Below are 20,839 nucleotides of genomic sequence, written 5' to 3'. Positions count from 1 at the left end.
GGACAGCAGAGCAGATACCGTGGCTGTCCCTGCCATCGATCTCCAGGACAGCAGAGCAGATACCGTGGCTGTCCCTGCCATCGCTCTCTAGGACAGCAGAGCAGATACTGATGGGCAACCAAATGGAGCAGTGGTTCAGTGTTCAGTTGCCAGACTACAAACTGGCGGGCTCTATGAGGATGAAATCTAGCATAATTCAGCTAGCCAGCTAGTTCAGTCACAGATAGAACGATGAAGCAGATTTTTCACTGAATGATTAAATGTGAAGGATCCGGTTGGAGTTTTCACTCACCACCAAATATGGCCATGAGAGGAAGCCCAGTGGCCGGCAGTGGGCGAAGATGGGGCGAGATTTATTTTTACGGCATTCTGCTAATTTTCTCATCGATGAAACATTTGATCTCAGTACAGTTTTCTGTTTCCAAAACTAGAATATGTTGCAAACAGAGTGGACTAAGTTTGTAGACTTTACCCTTTGCCAAAGTTTCTAAAAATTGTGTTTTTTAGAAGGAGTGCAAGGGTGAATTGAGTTATTGCACACTCACACTTCACAGAGTTGGCGTTCCCTCATGAAATACAATTACATCAAATGTTATTGGTCACATACACATGGTTAGCAGATGTTATTGGTCACATACACATGGTTAGCAGATGTTATTGGTCACATACACATGGTTAGCAGATGTTATTGGTCACATACACATGGTTAGCAGATGTTATTGGTCACATACACATGGTTAGCAGATGTTATTGGTCACATACACATGGTTAGCAAATGTTATTGGTCACATACACATGGTTAGCAGATGTTATTGGTCACATACACATGGTTAGCAGATGTTATTGGTCACATACACATGGTTAGCAGATGTTATTGGTCACATACACATGGTTAGCAGATGTTATTGGTCACATACACATGGTTAGCAAATGTTATTGGTCACATACACATGGTTAGCAGATGTTATTGGTCACATACACATGGTTAGCAAATGTTATTGGTCACATACACATGGTTAGCAGATGTTATTGGTCACATACACATGGTTAGCAGATGTTATTGGTCACATACACATGGTTAGCAGATGTTATTGGTCACATACACATGGTTAGCAGATGTTATTGGTCACATACACATGGTTAGCAGATGTTATTGGTCACATACACATGGTTAGCAGATGTTATTGGTCACATACACATGGTTAGCAGATGTTATTGGTCACATACACATGGTTAGCAGATGTTATTGGTCACATACACATGGTTAGCAGATGTTATTGGTCACATACACATGGTTAGCAGATGTTATTGGTCACATACACATGGTTAGCAGATGTTATTGGTCACATACACATGGTTAGCAGATGTTATTGGTCACATACACATGGTTAGCAGATGTTATTGGTCACATACACATGGTTAGCAGATGTTATTGGTCACATACACATGGTTAGCAGATGTTATTGGTCACATACACATGGTTAGCAGATGTTATTGGTCACATACACATGGTTAGCAGATGTTATTGGTCACATACACATGGTTAGCAGATGTTATTGGTCACATACACATGGTTAGCAGATGTTATTGGTCACATACACATGGTTAGCAGATGTTATTGGTCACATACACATGGTTAGCAGATGTTATTGGTCACATACACATGGTTAGCAGATGTTATTGGTCACATACACATGGTTAGCAGATGTTATTGGTCACATACACATGGTTAGCAGATGTTATTGGTCACATACACATGGTTAGCAGATGTTATTGGTCACATACACATGGTTAGCAGATGTTATTGCGAGTGTAGTGAAATGCTTGTAACCAATATGCAAATATGGAAATATGCTAATACTGTACACGCTAGAATGTGCCAATAGGCTCTCGCTAACTCATGCTTGGCTTTGTCCACCTCCTTGGTTGTTCTGCCCACTACAGGTTGGGGTCTATCTTGGGTTAGTTCTAAAACAATCCCACTTTTCATGAGTCATGATGTTTCACAATGCAGTTTACAAAGGAGCATGAGGTTGTGATTAATATCACAACATCCTATTCAATTCAGATGGCTTATAGTCAGTCTATTTAAAAATGCCATTAACAACAGATTACTTTTGAATTTTTTTAAAAATATGAATGAATTCATTTCAGAAGGCAGCATAAAAACAATTAAAATAAAGCAGTGGCAGTCTGGTCTGGTGGTAGTGCTGCCAAGTTGGGTCTACACATAGCCCCTTTGGGCATGGGTTTGAAACCTGCTCTATGACCAGTAACTCTGTCTCCCCATCTTGATCTAATCTATACCTATCGAAAAAGGAAGAAGTACTCTCCTTTGAAACAGTACAAAGTATATAGGCTATTGGCCTCTCAAATTCAACTCATGACCTTTGAAGCACTTCCACTGCTTTTTTTCATTGTTCCCCTCTAATAAGGGGGAACCTGGTTCACCAGTGGGTGCAATTACTTGTCAGGTACATTAGAAAACCAGCAGGCTTCGGACCTCGTAGGTTAAGAGTTGAATACCACTGTGTAGTAGAGGAGGCTGGTGGGAAGAGCTATAGGAGGACAGGCTCATTGTAATGGCTGGAGTGGAATCAATGGAATGGAGTCAAACATGTGGTTTCCATATGTTCAATGTGTTTGATACCATTTTATGGATTCCATTCCAGTCATTACAATGAGACCATCCTCCTATTGCTCCTCTCACCAGTCCTCTCTGATGCACAGCTACATCCTTTTTAAACACTGATATTGGACTTTAAGGAATGCCATGCCTAGCATTAGTGAGCAGTGGAGGCTGCTGAGGAGAGGACGGCTCATAATAATGGCTGGAAATTAGCGAATGCCCTCTGCATGTTTGATGTATTTGATACCATTCCACCAACTCCGCTCCAGTCATTACCACTAGCCTGTCCTCCCCAATTAAGGCGCCACGAACCCAAATGCCTCATTCCGAGATCACATACTGCAGGGCTGGGCTACTGTCCACTGGAATGGGTTGCTTGCTGCCCTCTGCTGGTGTTTTGGTAAATGTCAGCCAGGACAATGACCCTTTGTTTCTTATTTCTATTTCTGGTGTGTTTTAATACTACCTGTAATACTACCATGGTAAGAACATCCATGGGTGATGACTAATATTGTAGCCTCTGCCCAGTCATTCACCTGCTAGCGATTTGAGATTATTATTATTTTTTTTGGTTAATATTCATACAATTTGTCCTCCAATCCACTAGGTGGCGTTACAGTTTATATTCACAAGAACACATCCTGTCTTCAACGTCAGCATATTTGACCAGCTCTCTGGAAAAGGCTGTCAACTGAGAAGTTGGAAAAACTGCAAAAATGGTAAATATACTGTCGTCATATACTGTCAACATTAAACATGTTATGCTATTACTTGTCTTGTGCATTTCTATGTCTGGTGTTTGTTTCTTTTGAAATGGATGACGTTGGATTTGTGATATAAACTTTCACCGGTCAGCTGAATGCTAGGTTCCAGCGTGGTGATACGGCGCTCAAAGGCCTTACTTTGACATTTCCTAGTAATAAATAATGTCATGCCAATTGCATAACGTGTTTGTTGTTAATATATCGGCCTGCTTATCTTCCATGCGAATGAAACTGGTCATTGTGTGAAGAAGTCGTCAGTCGATACTCTTGCTTGAAAGTCCTAACGTTACCTAGCAAGTTAAGTTTGCAAATTGGCGACCAGTCTGAAGAAAAGTGTTTCAACAGCTAGCTGGTCCATGGAGAACGTACACTGCAGTAATATGTATTGCTCGTTAGGTGAGTGACACCCATGTCACCGGAAATATGCAATGGCAGCTGTCTCACCTCTCCTCTCCACAGGGCTTCGTGAAAGTAGTGAAAAGTAAGGCGTACTTCAAGAGATACCAGGTGAAATTCAGGAGAAGGCGAGGTGAATAATCATACCATTTTGTTTATGTAATGCACATTTACGAACCACGGACTCAATAGACTTTAAAACAGTGTTTAATTGGCATATTTTAATGGTGAATACTAACCAGTCAACTTGTGCGTTAAATTCGCTGCTTCTTAATGATGATTCCAAGATCTCTGAGCAATATGTAGTTGGTCCTTCATTTGCGACGGCTGATGTTTTTTTGTTCTTTCAAGACGGGGCTGAGAGAAGCAAGTTAGTCTTGTAATTGTCAATGTCCTCTTGGTTAATGCTGGCATACTAACCAGTTGTGTGTTTGGTGTGATTTGTCTCTGACAGAGGGTAAGACTGACTACTTTGCCCGTAAGCGCCTGGTCATCCAAGACAAGAACAAGTACAACACACCCAAATACAGGATGATTGTGAGGTTCTCCAACAGAGATATCTGTTGCCAGGTGATTGCTGGTGGGCTGTTGCGTGCAGACTTGGTGTGATTTCAACAACTATTTAGATTTGTTAAAAAACCAAAACATCCTGGCCCTCACCGCTTTCGTCAATTGCTTCAGATTGCCTACGCCAAGATCGAGGGAGACCAGATTGTTGCTGCTGCCTATTCCCATGAGCTGCTCAAATATGGTATCACCGTGGGACTGACAAATTACGCTGCAGCCTACTGCACGGGCCTTCTGCTGGCCCGCAGGGTAAGGGTAGCACACACACCCTATGACATGCTTACACATACTGAAGTCTCAAACAGAGAAGCATGCATAGCTACATGTCCTTGTACAATCCCATAGAGATGGCCACATATGCGCAAGCGTGCACACTCGTGCTAAGATTTTCCTGTTTTTCTCAGTTCATTTTTCTGTTTTCATGAGGTAGATTGTTGACATCACTGATTCAACAGGCATGACTTCCCCTTGAGTGAAGTTGTATGCCAGGGTGTTGATGGCACCTGTGTAGCCATTCATCTGCAGTTCTGCACTGGCAAAGGATACTTTTTTTAAATGAAGGGAGAGGAATTGTTGCTGATGTTGAGTTTGGGGCCTTTTTACTAAACCCTTCCACCAGAGCCAGAACCAGTATCATTGTGCTGACAAAGCAAGACAGACCTGGGCTTTGTGGACTTTGTGTATAGATTTGATGCTAGCAAATGCTTATTTTTTTCTAATACACTGAACTCTTTGATTTTGTGGGGGTGTGTAAGCTGGTGTGGGGATATTCCTTAACGGAGTCTGATATCCAGCAGCACAGTTAATGCAATGACTTTTCAGTTTATCAAGATTCTATTCATTAGACTATGAATTGTCAACAGGGGTTGCTGCTAAATTTTAGACTATATTTCTCTAATGAAACATCTTTGTCTCCTCAGCTGCTGAACAAGTTCGGCCTGGATCAGGTGTACGAGGGCCAGGTGGAGGTGACTGGAGACGAGTTCAACGTGGAGAGTATAGACGGCCAGCCGGGGGCCTTCACGTGTTTCCTAGACGCCGGGCTCGCCAGGACGTCCACAGGAAACAAGGTGTTCGGAGCCCTAAAGGGTGCTGTCGACGGTGGCCTCTCAATTCCTCACAGGTTAGTTTGAGATTTGGGCATTTAAGTTCTTTATCTACCCCACCAGTCAGATGAACTCGTGGATATCATTTGTCTTTTTGTCTGAGATATTAAAACTAGAATCCTTAATTTTTCTAGGCGCACTGGTGCTCCTAAATTAAAATTCCAAGTCACAAAGCAAAAATATTTAGGCGGTTGTGCAAATTAGAGGCGGCAGGTAGCCTAGTGGTTAGAGCATTGGGCCAGTTGGATCTATGTATGTATGGAGGAAGTTTTTAACTAGCGTTAGCGCAATGACGGAGTCTATGGGAACAGCTGTTCCTGAGACCGCCAGTCATTGTGCTAACTAACACTGGTTAGCATTAGTCTGCGAAACTATCTATGAACTTCCTTGATACTGGATGCAGAGATGTCAAAATGGTATCATGAGTTCATTGGACTCTGGTGGGAGTAGATTAATGACTTCATGATCAAAATCACTAACTATCCCTTTAAGTGCAGCATAAAGCTGAATATGTATCCCCTTTTTTGCCCATCTAAGACTTGAAGTGTCCTATATGATCAACACAGAGGGGTAGAGGATGATAGTTCTCTCATAAACCTGTAGTGAAGGCTGAACACCTCACTGCGGATCCTGTCTGGAGATACAATGTGTCCATGTCTCTTCGCCGTGGATTTGTTTGTGTGATGAATGATCAAGACCAGACCATTGGCCCTGTAATAAGACATGGCCTTTGTCATTATACAATGTGATTCTGGAAAAACTTGTTTTATGACGATTCAAAGTCATTAAATCAACCCAAGTAATCCAGTGTTGTACCACATCACCATCCTCTTCTCCTCAGCACAAAACGATTCCCTGGATACGACGTGGAGAGCAAAGAGTTCAACACAGAGATGCATCGCAAACACATAATGGGCATGAACGTGTCGGACTACATGAGCTACCTGATGGAGGAGGACGAAGACACCTACAAGAAACAGTTCTCGCGCTTCATAAAGAACGGAGTCACGCCAGACACAGTAAGTCCGTTTGCACATCCCACTGAATTAGATATTAGAAGTGTAATGCTGCCAGACTGATGGTAGTTACTCCTGGTGTGTGAGGATATCAGTTGTTTTGGCAACTCCTTTCTCACACAGTTTGCTGTGTAAATTTGCTGCTTCTTGAGGATGATTCCAAGATCTCTGAGCAATATGTAGTTGGTCCTTCAATTGCAACAGCTGATGTTTTTTTGTTCTTTCAAGACGGGGCTGAGAGAAGCGAGATCAATTACCAGTGCTGAAAGGTTATTTGTCTGTGTTTTGTGACTCTCGTCCCGAAACCGCTACCCTAACTCTGTCTAAACCATGTGTCATTCTTTCAGGTAGAGGAGATGTACAGGAAAGCACACACCGCCATCAGAGAGAACCCAGTCCACAAAAAGAAACCCAAAAAAGATGTCAAAAAGAAGAGGTGGGTTTGTCACTGTTGCTGGATTTCTGCTTGGGAACACTTTGGAGTAGTGCTTCTTTATGATGATACAAAGTACGCTGAGCAAAATGTAGTTGGTCCTTCATTTGCAACGGCTGATGTCCATTGTCCTTTCAAGACGGGGCTGAGAGAAGCAACCTGTATACTGTATATCCACTTGTAGTATTAAAAACATTTGAGCGGTCTGCCATTTGTTGTTTACTGTGCTGGTGGTTAATGGGGGCATTGTTTTCTGTCGCAGGTGGAACCGCGCCAAACTTTCGCTGGCACAGAGAAAGGACCGCGTCGCCCAGAAAAAGGCCAGCTTTCTACGAGCACAGGAAGCAGAGGCAGCGGACGGTTAGAGGGACAGGGACCACTGCCCGTTCCAAAGACAACCACTGCACATTGGCTTAATAAATTTATTACAAATGACTTCACTTTGCTCTTTATGGAAATACTGCCAGTGTGTTAGACATTTTGGGGAAATTCTGGTGGGATTGAATGATAGACCTGATGGAAAACTTTATTTTTTGACAAGTAATTGGGTATGACATTTCCTCAGACTGTCACTGCATACTACAGTCAGGATAATCCACAACTCGGCTGACAAAGAAATTAAGATGAGACCACAGTGAGTGGTAAGTGGTTTTATTGTGCAAAATCATGCTGGTTCAAACCTCAAGAAAACATACATCGTTCCCTCAAAATCAGCTGTGTGCTTCAGTTCCTTCAGAAACCGGACAGGGCTTCCTGTTTAAAAGATAGTGACCTTCTCGTTTAAAAGTTGCGCTTGAAAGAATATAGAAACAGGAAGTTGAATAAAGCGAGCAGTTCATGTACAGTACCTCCTTCATACGTGGTTGACTAATTCCAAGTTTTATAGTTCTCTTGTATATGACAAGTACTCATGGTACGCTACACAGTTAGTGGAAAACTACAAGTGAAAATGTACATGGTACACAAACCAAGAATAATGGCTCGTCATAGGCCGATTCAGCAATGCCATTAAACAAGTGAGGGTGGAAATGTCCAGCGATGTGGACGACACCTGGGTACATTCCAATATCTCCAGAGGTTTACACTATCTGCTATTTCCCATAAATCTAAAAGCATTGGATTGGTTGAGGTATGGACTACAGGGAGTTTCCACCACATGTTATACCAGTCATTTTCTTTCAAATCAGAAGGGAACAAGTGCACACTGGAAAGGAGATAATTGGAACAATACCATAGACCTCTATAATACTGTTTCTTCGGATAGATTCCTTGGTCACATTGAAGAAACCGAAATGTGCAAGTGTACTTCCAATGTGTAGTTCATAACTTACCACAAATGTTCCATCTGTTTTTCCCAAGAGGGGAAAACAAGACTACATGAGCCCCGTCGTAAACAGCAGCTCTACAGTTATTTTCCAGCATCCTGAACAGGAATTATAATTATTCTTCCAATGAGTCAGGAAAACATAAAACAATGTAGTACGTCTTGAATGAAAGATCCACCCATTTTGAATGTTATAGTATTTCTTGCCTGCTTGAACAGCTATAGCTCAGACACATGACCACATGAAATAACCCCTGGAATCGATAGAACATCACTCAGATGCACAAACACAATAACGTTCAAAATGGGTGAATCTTGCCTTTTAAGTATTTGAGGACTGTTGTGTTGTCCCCTCATCATGAGTCTTTAGTATGGGATATCTGTCTCCACAGCAGGGCCTTGAGGTTGTTCAGAATCAGGGAGTGCTCCATGTCCATCTGTCCTGCCGAGCCTCTGAGGGCCATGCAGGCGTACAGCTGCCTCTCTAACTCCTCCCTTAGCTCTGACGGTGCCCCTCTCAGAAGGTAGTCCCTCAGCGCCCCGCATGCCTTGGCCAGGTTGGGCTGGGTTACCTCCTCCCTGCATCGTTTCTGAGCCATGTCACACGATGTCCGGCAGTCCGGCCCCAGTACACAGTCGTCGTCCTTCTCGCAGTGCAGCGCGCGCATGGTTCGCTGGAACGCGTCCTCAGAGACGATGGCCCTGGTGTCAGTGAGGCGGAGGTCGTGGCGGTCCGTGTAGCCGAAATGGTTGGCGCTCAGGTCGCACATGAGGAAGCTGCCGTAGTTGCCGTGGAAAATGTCCTCCACCAGCTCCAGGAGACCCATGGAGATCTTGGCTTTGCGGGGCCAAGAGGGTGTGAACCACTGGTCCATGCTGCGTCGGGCCTCACTGGGGACCCAGGCCTCAAGTGGCCAGGGGAGGCCGAGACCGTACAGGGGGCCGTAGGGGACCCTCTCGGTCACGTACAGGTCCCCACAGAAGCCCAGCAGCCGAGGGGTGTGGCCCCGGTCCTGGAGGAGCAGGCCCAGCAGCACCTCATCCAACTGGAGAAGAGCCCAGGCTGAACGGGCCTCAGGGAGGGAGACGTGCCCGTCCTTGTTGCCGTCGGCGACGGTGAGGATCTTGGTCACCAGGCTGCCCAGGTTGGCCTGCTCGCCCAACTTTGCCTTTAGACGGAAGGAGTTAGGGAAGCGGCGGTAGGAAGAAAAGAGAAAGAAGTTAAGGTGATGTTCTCATGCTCAATCTGGAGGTTTTGGTAAGACTGATGGTGAAATAAAAAAATCACTTTCAACAAAAGACTAATTCTAGTTGTAATGCTATGCTGTTGTTGCCATTGTGACACAGCATATACTAAAGTCAAAGCAGCAGGAGTTCCAGAACCTTGAAGTGATTGAAGACCATCTCTCTGAACTTCTTCACAGACGTGCCGCGGGTGGGTTTGTCGAAGACTGCAGCCTCCCTCCGGGGCTCCGGCTCTTCTCCTAGCTCATAGTGCAGCACCTCCCCCACCCGGCAGCGGATCACCCCGTCCACGTCACCCCAACCACCTGTATAAACCTGAGGGCCCAGGCAAGGGGAACGAGAAGGACAACCACACCCAAGTTAGTAGAATTACATTATTATAGAATTACATTATTATACACCTACAGTCGATAAGAGGAACCAATGGTTCTGACTTATTCTTCTGGACTGACTGCGTGGGAAATACTATAGTGAACTTCTACTGAAGACACCACACCCTTCAATAAAACCATTGGCTACATACTGGAACTTGCTGTAGTGCCTTCTTGAGTCGACATTAGGGCTGTAGGTCCCGGTTGTAGTAGGTTGTACCAAGATGCACTGATCTAAGGTTGGTTTTACAAAACCTGGATCTGTACTTAGAACAAACCAAGACTACTTGTACAGTACAGGGCTCTACAGTGCTACCAACAGCTTGTACAGGGCTCAATAAAAAAACAACACTTATTTAACAAGGCAAGTCAGTTAAGAACAAATTCTTATTTATAATGACGGTCTACCAGGGAACAGTGGGTTAACTGCCATGTTCAGGGGTAGCATGACTGATTTTTACCTTGTCAGCTTGGGGATTCGATCCAACTGGCCCAATGCTCTAACCACTAGGCTACCTGTCGCCTCTAAAGTCCATATCCGCCTAAATATTTTGCTTTAATTTAGGAGCACCAGTGCACCTAGAAAAATTAAGGATTCTAGTTTTAATATCTCATATGTTTCATTGTGCTCATACATTTCTTTGTGAGCGCCTACATTTTTCAACAACCTGGTCAGCGTAGAGCCCTGCAGTACAGACGACGCAATCTGAATCGCTCTCCACTCTGTCCTTTCTCACCTGGACAAAAGGAACACCTATGTGAGAATGCTGTTCATTGACTACAGCTCAGCGTTCAACACCATAGTGCCCATGATGCTCATCACTTAGCTAAGGACCCTTGACGGGCCCCCAGGTGGTAAGAGTAGGCAACAACATGTCTGCCACGCTGATCCTTAACACTGGGGCCCCTCAGGGGGGTGTACTTAGTCCCCTCCTGTATTCCCTGTTCACCCATGACTGCATGGCCAAGCACGACTCCAACACCATCATTAAGTTTGCTGACAACACAACAGACGGCCTATAGGGAGGTCAGAGAACTGGCAGTGTGGTGCCCGGACAACAACTTCTCCCTTTACGTGAGCAAGACTAAGGAGCTGATCGTGGACTACAGGAAAAGGCTGAACAGGCCCCCGTTAACATCAACGGGGCTGTAGTGGAGCGGGTTGAGAGTTAAGTTCCTTGGTGTCCACATCACCAACGAACTATCATGGTCCAAACATACCAAGACAGGTGTGAAGAGAGCACAACAAAAACCTTTTCCCCTCAGGAGACTGAAAAGATTTGGCATGGGCTCTCAGATCCTCAAAAGGTTCTACAGCTGCACCATCGAGAGCATCCTGACCGGTTGCATCACTGCCTGGTATGGCAACTGCTCAGCATCCGACCGTAAGGCGCTACAGAGGGTAATGCAAACTGCCCTGTACATCACAGGCCAAGCTTCCTGCCATCCAGGAAGTGTCGGAGAAAAGCCCATAAAAATTTCAGAGACTCCAGTCACCCAAATTATAGACTGTTTTTTCTGCTACCACACGGTAAGCGGTACCGGAGCGCCAAGTCTAGGACCAAAAGGCTCCTCAACAGCTTCTATCCCCAAGCCATTAGACTGCTGAACAATTCATAAAAATCGCCACTGGACAATTTAGATTGACCCCCCTCTTGTACACTGCTGCTACTCGCTGTTTGTTTGTTACCTATGCATAGTCACTTCGCCCCCACCTACATGTACAGATTACCTCAACTAGCCTGTACCCCTGCACACTGATTCGGTACAGGTGCCCCGCTGTATATAGCCTCCACACTGACTCGGTACCGGTGCCCCCTGTATATAGCCTCCACACTGACTCGGTACCGGTGCCCCCTGTATATAACCTCCACACTGACTCGGTACCGGTGCCCCCTGTATATAACCTCCACACTGACTCGGTACCGGTGCCCCCTGTATATAACCTCCACACTGACTCGGTACCGGTGCCCCCTGTATATAACCTCCACACTGACTCGGTACCGGTGCCCCCTGTATATAACCTCCACACTGACTCGGTACCGGTGCCCCCTGTATATAACCTCCACACTGACTCGGTACCGGTGCCCCCTGTATATAACCTCCACACTGACTCGGTACCGGTGCCCCCTGTATATAACCTCCACACTGACTCGGTACCGGTGCCCCCTGTATATAACCTCCACACTGACTCGGTACCGGTGCCCCCTGTATATAACCTCCACACTGACTCGGTACCGGTGCCCCCTGTATATAACCTCCACACTGACTCGGTACCGGTGCCCCCTGTATATAACCTCCACACTGACTCGGTACCGGTGTCCCCTGTATTTCGTCTCGTTATTCTTATTGTGTTATTTTTTATTATTACTTTTTATTTTAGTCTACTTGGTAAATATTTTCTTCTTCTTGAACTGCACTGTTGGTTAAGGGCTTGTAAGTAAGCATTTCACGGTAAAGTCTACACTTGTTGTATTCGGTGCATGTGGCAAATAAAGTTTGATTTGATTTACAGTAACCCCTGCAGGTCAAAGGTAGGGGCGTGGTCTGTTACCTCACCTGGTGGTTGGGGCTGGTAGAGAGACATCTTCCCAGGTAGAGGGTGTCTTTGTCACACAGACTGCTGCAGGCCGAGCCGTCAATGATGCCCCTCCTGTATTTGTCACACTGACAAGTGGAGGGTTGGTGTTAGTCTCTTCCTCTCCATTTATTTACTCAATACAACAATATGCTAGGTATTACAAAGGCAGAACCATAGCGCTTAAACCACTTGTGACAGATTTTAATCTTAGTGACCTCGCTATTGTTTTATTTATAGGGTCAGAACCAACAACACTTCACTCAAGATGAAAGTTAACTGCCACAGACTGCCCCAAAGACCTTTCACTAACTTCTTTCTCTGTTTGACGCTCGCATGTTACATGAACACTGGGTGGCAGTGTTTAGCCAAGTACGAATGAAATCAGTCTCGTGGTAGCAGTTCTGGTAACAGCAAGGATCCGAATGCCAAATAGCTTGTCTTTGAGCCTTTGTGTCTGTAAGCTTCATAAGTCTCAGTGCTCTAACCCTCAACGGTTGAATGAGATGGATGATGTCAAAACGGTGGAGTATAAAAATGGGTGATGCTCTTTACAAGGGTCCCCCAACCGGCGGCCCGCGAGCCGAATTTGGCCCGCGTATGATTATTATTATATATTTTTTTACATTTTTGGACATAAAAGACCATAAAAACACCAGCAAATCAGCTGCAAGTTATTTACATTTTGGAAATCTGTTCTAAAGTATTCCCATAAAAGAGAAATGTGATTGTATACAAATGTAAGCAAGGTTTGAAATGCTGTTTCAGTTCAACATTATGGGCCTCTTGAGGTCAATTTGCTCTGGCCCCCTGACCATCCACTCAGGAAAACATAATCGTCCCGCCACTGAATCTAGTTAATGATTCCTGCTCTGCACTACAGCAGTGCTAGTACAACTACTAAAAATCTAATCACATTTGATTAGTTACATAACACATATTTAGCAGATGTTATTGCGTGTGTAGCGAAACGCTTGTGTTCCCAGCTCCAACAGTCCAGTAGTATCTAACAATTCACAACAATACACACAAATTTAAAAGTAAAAGAATGGATTAAGAAACCGACACATGTTCCAGTATCACAGTAGAACTGGGTCGTGACCTGGCTGGTCCAGCAGTTAGTATCGCAGATCGGCCACCCCCATATTATGTAGTCATTCCAATCTGTCCCATAGCCTGTTTGACACACTCCTCCTGTCATTCCTGTTCCCCCTAACGACTGTCTATCAATTCAAACATAACAATATGAAAGTTGGTCATGAATATGATATGTCTGATGTGTCTGTACTCACTATGGAGTTCTTGCACTCATGTCCTCGGCACAGCTCGGTGTAGTTGGAATACTGGACGTAGATCACCCAGCCTCCCACGAACACTGTCAGCCAGGTGAGGAACAGGTATTTCACCCGCACAAAGGAGATACGAGCCTGTAAGGATCAAACAGAGAAAGTCGGTTGGTTGATTGCTTCATTCCCTTTAAATGCATGAGCATGCGTCAACGAGTTCTACCATGTAATGTTGTGAAATTATAGTGTGCTGAGCACCTACCCTACATAGTAAACATCACACCATGTGATATAACTATTTGTATATTAAGTTCAGTTGGTTGATGTTATTTGATTGTCAATGCATCAGAAACAATGGATTTTTCACTAATTTCATGATCTGGTTAAGGTGAGCTATTCTGTTATGATTTATAACAGTGATTCCCAACCAGGGGTACTAGGACTCCAGGGATACTTGGCCTATCAGGGGTAATTGGCCTATCCACAGGGGCACTTGGCCTATCCACAGGGGTACTTGGCCTATCCACAGGGGTACTTGACCTATCCACAGGGGTACTTGACCTATCAGGGGTACTTGGCCTATCAGGGGTACTTGGCCTATCAGGGGTACTTGGCCTATCAGGGGTACTTGGCCTATCAGGGGTACTCCGGGCAGAGCACAATTCAGTTGGTGGAACAGTAACTGGAAAAGGTTGGGAACCACTGACTTTAAATATGACACACTCAACTTACAGTACAAAAAATGGAGCGAGAACATAAAAAACATGCCCCATTTAGCCATGAGACGGAAAAATGAGGCCGGCCTGGTCAATGGCAGTATACTAATTAATACTTCCTAATCAACACCGTCATGTGACCAACAACTGACAGCCCAGCAGTTTTTTTATTACACTATTTAACCTTTTATTTAACAAGTCCGTTAAGAACAAATTCTTATTTACAATGACGGCCTACAGGGAACAGTGGGTTAACTGCCTTGTTCAGGGGTAGAACGACAGATTTTCACCTTGTCAGCTCGGGGATTCGATCTAGAAACCTTTCGGTTACTGGTCCAACGCTCTAATCACTAGGCTACCTGCCGTATTGTAGTTTCCACAGTGATGGTGGGGTCACACATATTCAAGCTATTGATCTCATAACCACAGTGGCCCAACAATGTCCCTTTGAGACTAAACAACAGAGTTCGGGAGTTAAGCGTTGGATTGGTCCTAATGTAATAGAAGACTCGAGACATAGTTGTAAACCAATTGAGTTATGACTTCAGCTGTGGCATGTATGCAGACATAGGCTACGTTCAAATGTCCATACTAGCATACTAATGTTGCATACCCAATCAGGGATGGACGTTAAGGGCTGCCCCATTGCCATGACAATATATTGCTTCACACTAATTGGTATGCTATTGTGTGGATTTTGGAATCAGAGCATGTCTGAAAGGCAACTGCGACCAATAAGATCCTTATGAGGCGACAGGGACCAATCGCCTTCGACTTTCTCTGACTTGGTATTTCTAAATCAGGACTATGACCAGGGCTGGAGCTTAAAGAGGTGTTGTTTTGGGATGAGAAGAATAAGCTTGAACAGTGACAGAGTTATGGCTTAAGGGGTGTGAGAGAGAGAGTGAGAGTCCTGAGTTGTGTTCACCAGACACGAAATGGAAGAAAGCTGTCGGACCTCTGAAACGGTGTGAAATGGAACTTGTATGAGAAACGCTCGTTTCCATTTTGTTTTGCCACTTTATGCCCCAATGAACCCGACCCACATCTTTCAGTGTTGTCCTCACAGAAAGGTGGTAACAGATAGGGATCAGATATTCTCCTCCCAAAAGCCTCACTAGCGGAAGGCACCAGGGGAGCACACGCTGCTACACTATCTGATCTGACCCCTGTAGTGTGTCTGTGTGTGTGTGTGTGGGCTAACACACACTTTAAAGATACAGGGCTCTGGCAGTCACTTAGGTATGAGGCTCCATGATGAGTCTGTGTTTGAAGACTCGAGACATCGGCCTAGTTGTAAAATCAATTGAGTTACAACCAATAGGCTAAAGCAGTGCTTGAATTGGACTGAAATAGGTGCCGGTACTGTTTCTATTCATGTGAAGTAACTCCTCAATTCATTTGAGCCGATATTCTATAGGAGGTGCAGGAACTCCTTAATACTTTTGTGGTAATAATCTATAGGAGGTGCAGGAACTCAAGCAGAATAACATTTGAGGTGCCAGTACTCAGCTCCGGTGATCTCCTGCTCAAGTCAAGCCCTGGGTTAAAGGCTATGTCACAGGTCACATATCATCTGACAAGATAACTTTTAAAAATGTTATTTAACCTTTAACTAGGCAAGTCAGTTAAGAACAAATTCTTATTTACAATGACGGCCTACCAAATGGCAAAAGGCCTCCTGCGGGGACGGAGGCTGGGATTAAAAATATAAATAAATGTAATAAGAATATAGGACAAAACACATCACGACAAGAGACAACACAACACTACATAAAGAGAGACCCAAGACAACAACATAGCATGGCATCAACACATGACAACACAGCATGGTAGCAACACAACATGGTAGCAGCACAAAACAGGGTACACACATTATTGGGCACAGACAATAGCACTAAGTGCAAGAAGGTAGAGACAACAATACATCACGCGACGCAGCCACAACTGTCAGTAAGAGTGTCCATGATTGAGTCTTTGAATGAAGAGATTGAGATCAAACTGTCTAGTTTGAGTGTTTGTTGCAGCTCATTCCAGTCGCTAGATGCAGCGAACTGAAAAGGAGCAACCCAGGGATCTGTGTGCTTTGGGGACCTTTAACAAAATGTGACTGGCAGAACATGTGTTGTATGTGGAGGGCGAGGGCTGCAGTAGATATCTCAGATAGGGGTGAGTGAGGTAAAGAGAGTTTTATAACTGCTTGTAGGCAGACAGAGGATGTCTGAAAAGTAATTGTGTGAGTGTCAGAGAGTAACTACCTCTACCTGTGCTTGTGTTTCGATGAGGAGCTGTGTGTGGGTTGATCGATGTGTTTGGTTTGCATGCAGTAATAATACTCCAGTCTCACAAGTTGAAACAGGTGAGATCAAAATTGCACATCTACTAGCTTCCGTCTGATAAGTAAAACAGTTGCAGTCAATGAGGTGCCAAAATGCTAATTGTGTTCGTGTTATGCAACAATAATAGGTTTAAAAGACTTCACGCCATTGGGTTACACTTTGACTCATAGACAGTTAGTGGCTGTCATGTGTGAGTAACATTTATCCTACAGCCCATTGCTCTTTGCTTCTAAGGGTCTACAGTATGCCATTTTCACGTTCCCTGACACTATTATGCAATAAAGGCTGTCATGATACCCTGCACCCCCCTACTCCAGGCCAGGGCTAGCTCTACAGTAAACGCATCACTGCATAAGCCAGGCCTGCCACTTAAGTCACCACGGGTCACATCCATTTAACGCATGTTACATAATGCAGTGTCAGTAAAAATAGTAATATCACCTTTTATTGTTTCAAACACCTCCTTTGCCGAGGGTTAGTCTGTGCAGCTTGCACATAGCACAGACTGTCTTTACACTGAAGGAAATAATAGCACTTGCTATTGGCCTTGCTCACTCCCACACTGCTCCTTGCTATCTATTTCTCTGTTGCTCTCTCTCATAACTGCTTAAGGGCAACTCTTAACTACTGAGTAAACACAGTATTTCCTTGCTGTGTTAGTGTGTTGTCAATAAACTTTTTTATAACCTTGCGTTGCTCAAAATAACTAGCCAGATGCTAGCAAGTGGGGTTAACCTCAGGAAAACATGGGGGGGGCTCAGGAATTCACACAGGGTGAAACATCATTTGATGTGGCTGAGAACATAGGTTGTTAGATGTCATAAAGACCCTATGCCAGACAGTATTTCACTTCACAATCAAATAGTACTGTGCCTATGGCAGCCACACATTTGCATTGTCAAGAACTTACATGGCCTGCCAACAAATAGCGTTGTTGCTATGACAGCCTGGCAACACAGAAAAGGGGTTTGGTGCCAGATAGGTGGTGGACCGAGTACTCTGTAAACCTCTCAACCCACTTGTATTAATAAGTAGTCAAGGATCCTTTTATATCTAAACTAGCAAAAACAACAGCTATACTCCAATCTCTCTGGCTATACTACATTTAAAGTGTCTGCAATCCTATGAAAGTACAGACAAAAGGTTGAAACTGCTCAACTAAAGTGCCTCTATGGGAAGAAATATATATAAATAAATGGATTTGCTGAGCCACGTTTACATTTCCGGTGTCTGGTCCGATCAAGTCTGTTTGGATTTATGGTCACCTCATTAATCACTGTAGCAGGCGTATTCTGTTGACCGTCCTGCCAAGAGGCCACATTCTACAGAGAGTAGTAATCTTGTTCTAACAAGGGTCTGTTCAGGAGGATGTAGTGTTACAGAACATTCAGATAGAAATGTGTTTTGTAGAACAGATATGATTGTCTGTCAGATTGAACAGGGAATCGTGTGTGCTCTATTCGTTCTGATTATATCTGCAATGGTCAGAACATTTCCCCTCTCTGAATAGACCACATGCTGTGTTTCAGCAGATGGTGGAACAACTGTTAAGTACAGCTAAACATGTAAATATAATATTATCATGTGCTATTGATTGCCCTCAACACACCCCTACAGCCAGTATTCAGAAATGTATTCAGAAGCTTGAATAAGTTACATATTAGCTAAGTCTCCATGATATATGTAACAAAAGCAAAGCAAGCCTATCAGACATTGAGAGCAATGTCAACATTACCACAGTGATGGCTTGGGAACCATCGTGATAGGGCAGTGATGCAAAGCCTGAGTACACAAGCAAATCTATCACATCCAAGTGAGATAAACTTTTATACGATCCAACCCAAAACAAACTAACAGATAGACAGAAACACATATACACACACTGGGTGGCCCCTCTCTCCCTCTTCCCACTAAGCGTTTTAATGGTGTAGTGGAATTGCAGGCCCCGAGTGCCCAAAACCCTTAGTTCAGCCATATTATCCAGCACAGCGGATTATTCTTGCTTGTCGCACTGGATACACGTATCTCAAATATGCCGCTGGTGGCCTCAGGCAGGGACAAAGGTGACCCACATCCACCCCTTACTGTTGGACGTGACCTGTTATTACGCCATCACCAATTTGTAATGAAATATAAAACAATATTATGAAAATAGGATCGCAGGACTACATTGGGCCAATGAATTAGCCTACATTCAATAAGAGTGTATAAAGCTATAGTGTAGCCTATAGCCATAGTCTAAAACATCATATTACAGAGTCTGGCATAATTTATTTCTGCCAGTTCTTTGGGGTAGCCTATTTTTCCAAACCAAATTGACGCACTTCATGGCAGCATGCAAGAATATGCATTACAGCAAAACAGTATTTTCAATCTCTAAATGTCTAGCTCGTGGCTGTCCTCGCATACATGGCCTTACTGTATAGGCTACTACAAAACCAACATTTAAATCCCTTCAGAATTTTAAGAGGGTGCACTGTGTCCCGCGTGCGTAATATTGCTCGACAAATTGTAGACTGAGCCCAGTCAATATAAAATTGTAAAACGGTTTAGAACTGTTACCTGGAAATAGAACGATTTATTTATCCAGGCACGTGGAAACAGACGCCTCGCCATCACAAAAATAGTTCATCTCCATACGCGGAGCTGCGAAAGAGAATCCAGATAAATGGAGAATGCATTTCAGTGCATTCCTATGCGTTCGAGGCAGATTCTATTAACACTGAATATATCCGTTGCAGTTATTCTTAGTTACCCTTTCGTGTAGTTACAGCCAAAGCCTGTCTCTGAACGCATCGCTGCTGTCTTGTCCGTGCAGCTGCTGATCACCACCTCACAAGACCACAGAAAATAAAGGCGCTGGGACGATTTTTTGGCGACGCAAAAGCGTTGATCTCCTCCGTGCAAGCAATGCATAACCATCACATTTCCTATGAAATTTTCCCTATGAAATCATTTGAATTTCTATGAAGTCATTATATATTTATACATTATAACTCCTCTCTCTCACTAATTCGGAATTTCATGAATGCTTGGATTTGCCATCACATGTAACAGAGGTGAATATTGTGTATGGTTCACTATAGCGCCGACAAGTGGACGGTTGATTAATTCATATATTTGATTGGAATTAAAATAATATTACAAATATGAATAACTATAGGCTAGTCTACTACAGCTATACTTCAAAAGTATCCCAGAATAGTAGGTTGCCATGTCCACTATGCACACTAGAATTTAGTTGTGGGCTCACAAGCTGGATATGCAGTCTAGGTGGGACTAAACAATAAGTGTAGATCATAATACTTGGACAGGTTCTGACAGTAAAACATATATATTTTTAAGTGGGTCGTGGGTGGAAAAGTGTCCTGTCTTCATTTTCAAATGTATCTAGTGGGTCAAAGATGATTGATATAGTGCCAAGATACATGTCTCTGCCTTCACAATGGGAGTCGTTGTCCACAAAGCGGCGTTGCTGACTGTCTCGCTCCCGCCTTATCCTTTCTTTGGATTGGTGGAAACATCTCATCTCCTGTAATGGATACATCTCATTATTGTTGTCCTTTTTTAAATATTCGATGAGGGTTGTCGACATCAACTGCCTGTATTCAGTGGAGAGTGAAGCTATGCTACAAGCCTCATTTAATGAACATGCATAGCCATCTCGAGACGTCTCCGATAATAAAGTGTTTTTTCTTTAAGTTTCCGGGATGTCACCTTCCCTACTTATATCAGCATTATGAAACTTCTAATGGATCAAATAAATATCACGTAGCAAATAAGACATACATTTTTTTGTTGTTAACCAAATTCGACACTCTCATTGACCTCCATACAAAAACTCCTTGCTTGGTGGGCGAAACAACACTAACTGCTGGAGGGAAACAAATTTCCCGCCGAGTAGGGCCTCCCTATCTGCCATGGTTGACCGAGCGCTTCCCACAATGCACTCCTATATCAGCGGGAAATAAAAATGGCGAATGTATTAGGGGAGAATGACCCGTTTGTTATTTTCTAAACCAAATTTATATTGTGTCATATTTTGAGAGGAGCATTTCAAAGAGATTTA

General features: G+C 43.9%; 2 protein-coding genes and 1 non-coding gene across 3 annotated transcripts; 2 read left to right on the top strand and 1 right to left on the bottom strand.

Annotated features, from left to right (window-relative positions):
• Positions 1 to 3,204: 3,204 nt before the first annotated feature.
• Positions 3,205 to 7,346, top strand: LOC112227096 (60S ribosomal protein L5). The gene is made up of 8 exons (XM_024391935.2): positions 3,205 to 3,348; positions 3,853 to 3,922; positions 4,244 to 4,359; positions 4,471 to 4,605; positions 5,277 to 5,479; positions 6,304 to 6,481; positions 6,826 to 6,914; positions 7,174 to 7,346. The coding sequence occupies exons 1-8, from the start codon at positions 3,346 to 3,348 to the stop codon at positions 7,274 to 7,276; spliced, it is 897 nt and encodes a 298-aa protein (XP_024247703.1). The 5' UTR covers positions 3,205 to 3,345; the 3' UTR covers positions 7,277 to 7,346.
• On the top strand, positions 5,987 to 6,110 carry LOC112227397. Its single transcript, XR_002949862.1, has one exon. It is a non-coding gene; the product is annotated as a small nucleolar RNA SNORA26 (small nucleolar RNA).
• A 200-nt stretch (positions 7,347 to 7,546) lies between the features above and the next one.
• Positions 7,547 to 19,815, bottom strand: LOC112227095 (divergent protein kinase domain 1A). Its single transcript, XM_024391934.2, has 6 exons — positions 19,526 to 19,815; positions 19,333 to 19,416; positions 13,722 to 13,856; positions 12,411 to 12,518; positions 9,619 to 9,795; positions 7,547 to 9,404 (listed from the first exon to the last, which is right to left on the bottom strand). Exons 2-6 carry the CDS (start codon positions 19,384 to 19,386, stop codon positions 8,592 to 8,594), a joined length of 1,287 nt encoding a protein of 428 aa, XP_024247702.1. The 5' UTR covers positions 19,387 to 19,416; positions 19,526 to 19,815; the 3' UTR covers positions 7,547 to 8,591.
• Positions 19,816 to 20,839: the final 1,024 nt, after the last annotated feature.

This window comes from Oncorhynchus tshawytscha, linkage group LG28 (assembly GCF_018296145.1).
Source record: "Oncorhynchus tshawytscha isolate Ot180627B linkage group LG28, Otsh_v2.0, whole genome shotgun sequence".
Classification (NCBI taxonomy): Eukaryota; Metazoa; Chordata; class Actinopteri; order Salmoniformes; family Salmonidae; genus Oncorhynchus; species Oncorhynchus tshawytscha.
Note: the sequence above shows the minus strand (reverse complement) of the source record. Positions and strands in the feature narration are given on the sequence as shown.

Excerpts from the sequence above, each read along its gene's own strand:
- LOC112227096 (XM_024391935.2), top strand. Across the intron at positions 5,480-6,303 it reads GGCCTCTCAATTCCTCACAG|CACAAAACGATTCCCTGGAT; the intron begins GTTAGTTTGAGA and ends TCTTCTCCTCAG. Across the intron at positions 6,482-6,825 it reads ACGGAGTCACGCCAGACACA|GTAGAGGAGATGTACAGGAA; the intron begins GTAAGTCCGTTT and ends TCATTCTTTCAG.
- LOC112227095 (XM_024391934.2), bottom strand. The coding sequence starts at position 19,386 with ATGGCGAGGCGTCTGTTTCCACGTGCCTGGATAAATAAATCGTTCTAT. Across the intron at positions 13,857-19,332 it reads ATAAATCGTTCTATTTCCAG|GCTCGTATCTCCTTTGTGCG; the intron begins GTAACAGTTCTA and ends TGATCCTTACAG. Across the intron at positions 9,796-12,410 it reads CTACCAGCCCCAACCACCAG|GTTTATACAGGTGGTTGGGG; the intron begins GTGAGGTAACAG and ends CTGGGCCCTCAG.